Source organism: Eimeria mitis, genomic scaffold, assembly GCF_000499745.2.
Source record: "Eimeria mitis Houghton genomic scaffold, Emh_scaff2168, whole genome shotgun sequence".
Taxonomy (NCBI): Eukaryota; Apicomplexa; class Conoidasida; order Eucoccidiorida; family Eimeriidae; genus Eimeria; species Eimeria mitis.
Genome location: NW_013570494.1, coordinates 4206 through 5499, shown reverse-complemented (window position 1 = coordinate 5499; position 1294 = coordinate 4206). Strand labels below are relative to the sequence as shown.

The following is a 1294-nucleotide window of genomic DNA, read 5'->3' as shown; positions in this document are numbered from 1 at the left end:
TTTCCCCTCTCCCCCGACCAGAAGAACGGAGATGATTCAAGGTCAGTATCTTTCTTCTTTCTTATTTGCTTGCTGCCGCTCTGTTGCTTTTCTTTTGCATTTGTTTTTATTACCTGGTATACTTGGTCTTCACGGTTTGTTCGTTTTATTTCGTCCTGTTTGCTCCTTTTTTGTCTTTATTTTTGTTTGTTAGTTGCCTTTGCTCCGCCTTGCTTGTTCGTTGTCTCTTTCCCTTATTCTTTGTTTGCATTCCCCGGTTATATGTGCCGACTGTCTTTCGTGTTTGGTTGTTTTTCCCCTTTGCTGTTGCCTCTTCTCCTTTCGTATGCTTACGTTGTTTTTCTCGTGTGCTTGTATACAATATTCGTCTCTGTGTTAACTCTACGTCTCTGTTTCCGTTGCCTTTCTTATTTGCCTGTCGCCAGTGTTTCTTCTTGTTTGCGTCCTTGATTTCGTTTCGATCTGTTTGTTGCATTTTCTTCCTCTTGGTAACCTCTTAATCTCTGTTGATTCTGAGTTCTTTTTTTTTTGCGTGTTTTGTGTTTTGCTACTGCAGGCTGCAGACGCGCGGCAACAAGGACCAATTAAATGTAATTTTCAACGTCTTAGGGACTCCAACAGAAGAAGAAATCGAAGCGCTCGAGTCAAACGAGGCCAAGCAATACATCCGCACATTTCCCCCTAAAGAGGCTCACGACTTGGCCGAACGATTTTCTGCTTCATCCCGTACGCTGATCAAGCAAATAAACACAAAATAAACAGCAAATAACAAATAACAAATGAAAATTGAACAAGAAAAAACAATAAAATAAATGCAGGAACAAACACATGGTTTATTTTCTTTCTTCTCACCTATAAGATGCATACATTCTCATTGATGCATAGAAACGAATATATTCGCATAATGCATCTTTGCATCTTCCAGCAGGAAGCTTGGCGCGACGATGGTTTATGTGTTTTTGTTTTTTTTTGTATTTATTATTTACAGCTGAAGCATTGAACCTGCTGAAGCGGATGTTGGTGTTCAACCCCAAACGACGTATTTCCGTAGACGAATGTTTGGCGCATCCGTTCTTTAAAGAAGTGCGAAATCCCGCAATCGAGGTTCGTCGATTTCTTTCTTTTTTTCTACAGCCCCCAAGCTTATTTCTTCGTTTTTATGTCGGGTGTTTATTTGTTTTTTATATAAGTTTCCTTAAAACCCACTCCGCTTCTCTACCGTTTTCCTTTTGCTTCTGTTCGTGCCATTTGCAAGCCCACACGGCCTCTCCGTACACCGCACGCAGCGTTGGCG

At 41.0% G+C, this 1294-nt stretch overlaps 1 protein-coding gene across 1 annotated transcript in view; it reads left to right on the top strand.

Annotated features, from left to right (window-relative positions):
- Positions 1-1294, top strand: part of EMH_0049700 (uncharacterized protein) — a gene marked incomplete at both ends in the record, with an annotated part of 5050 nt that overhangs the window by 2221 nt on the left and 1535 nt on the right. The window contains 2 exons of the mRNA XM_013496557.1: positions 557-726; positions 989-1104. Coding sequence (XP_013352011.1) covers positions 557-726; positions 989-1104 — 286 coding nt within the window. The remainder of the gene's footprint in view (positions 1-556; positions 727-988; positions 1105-1294) is intronic.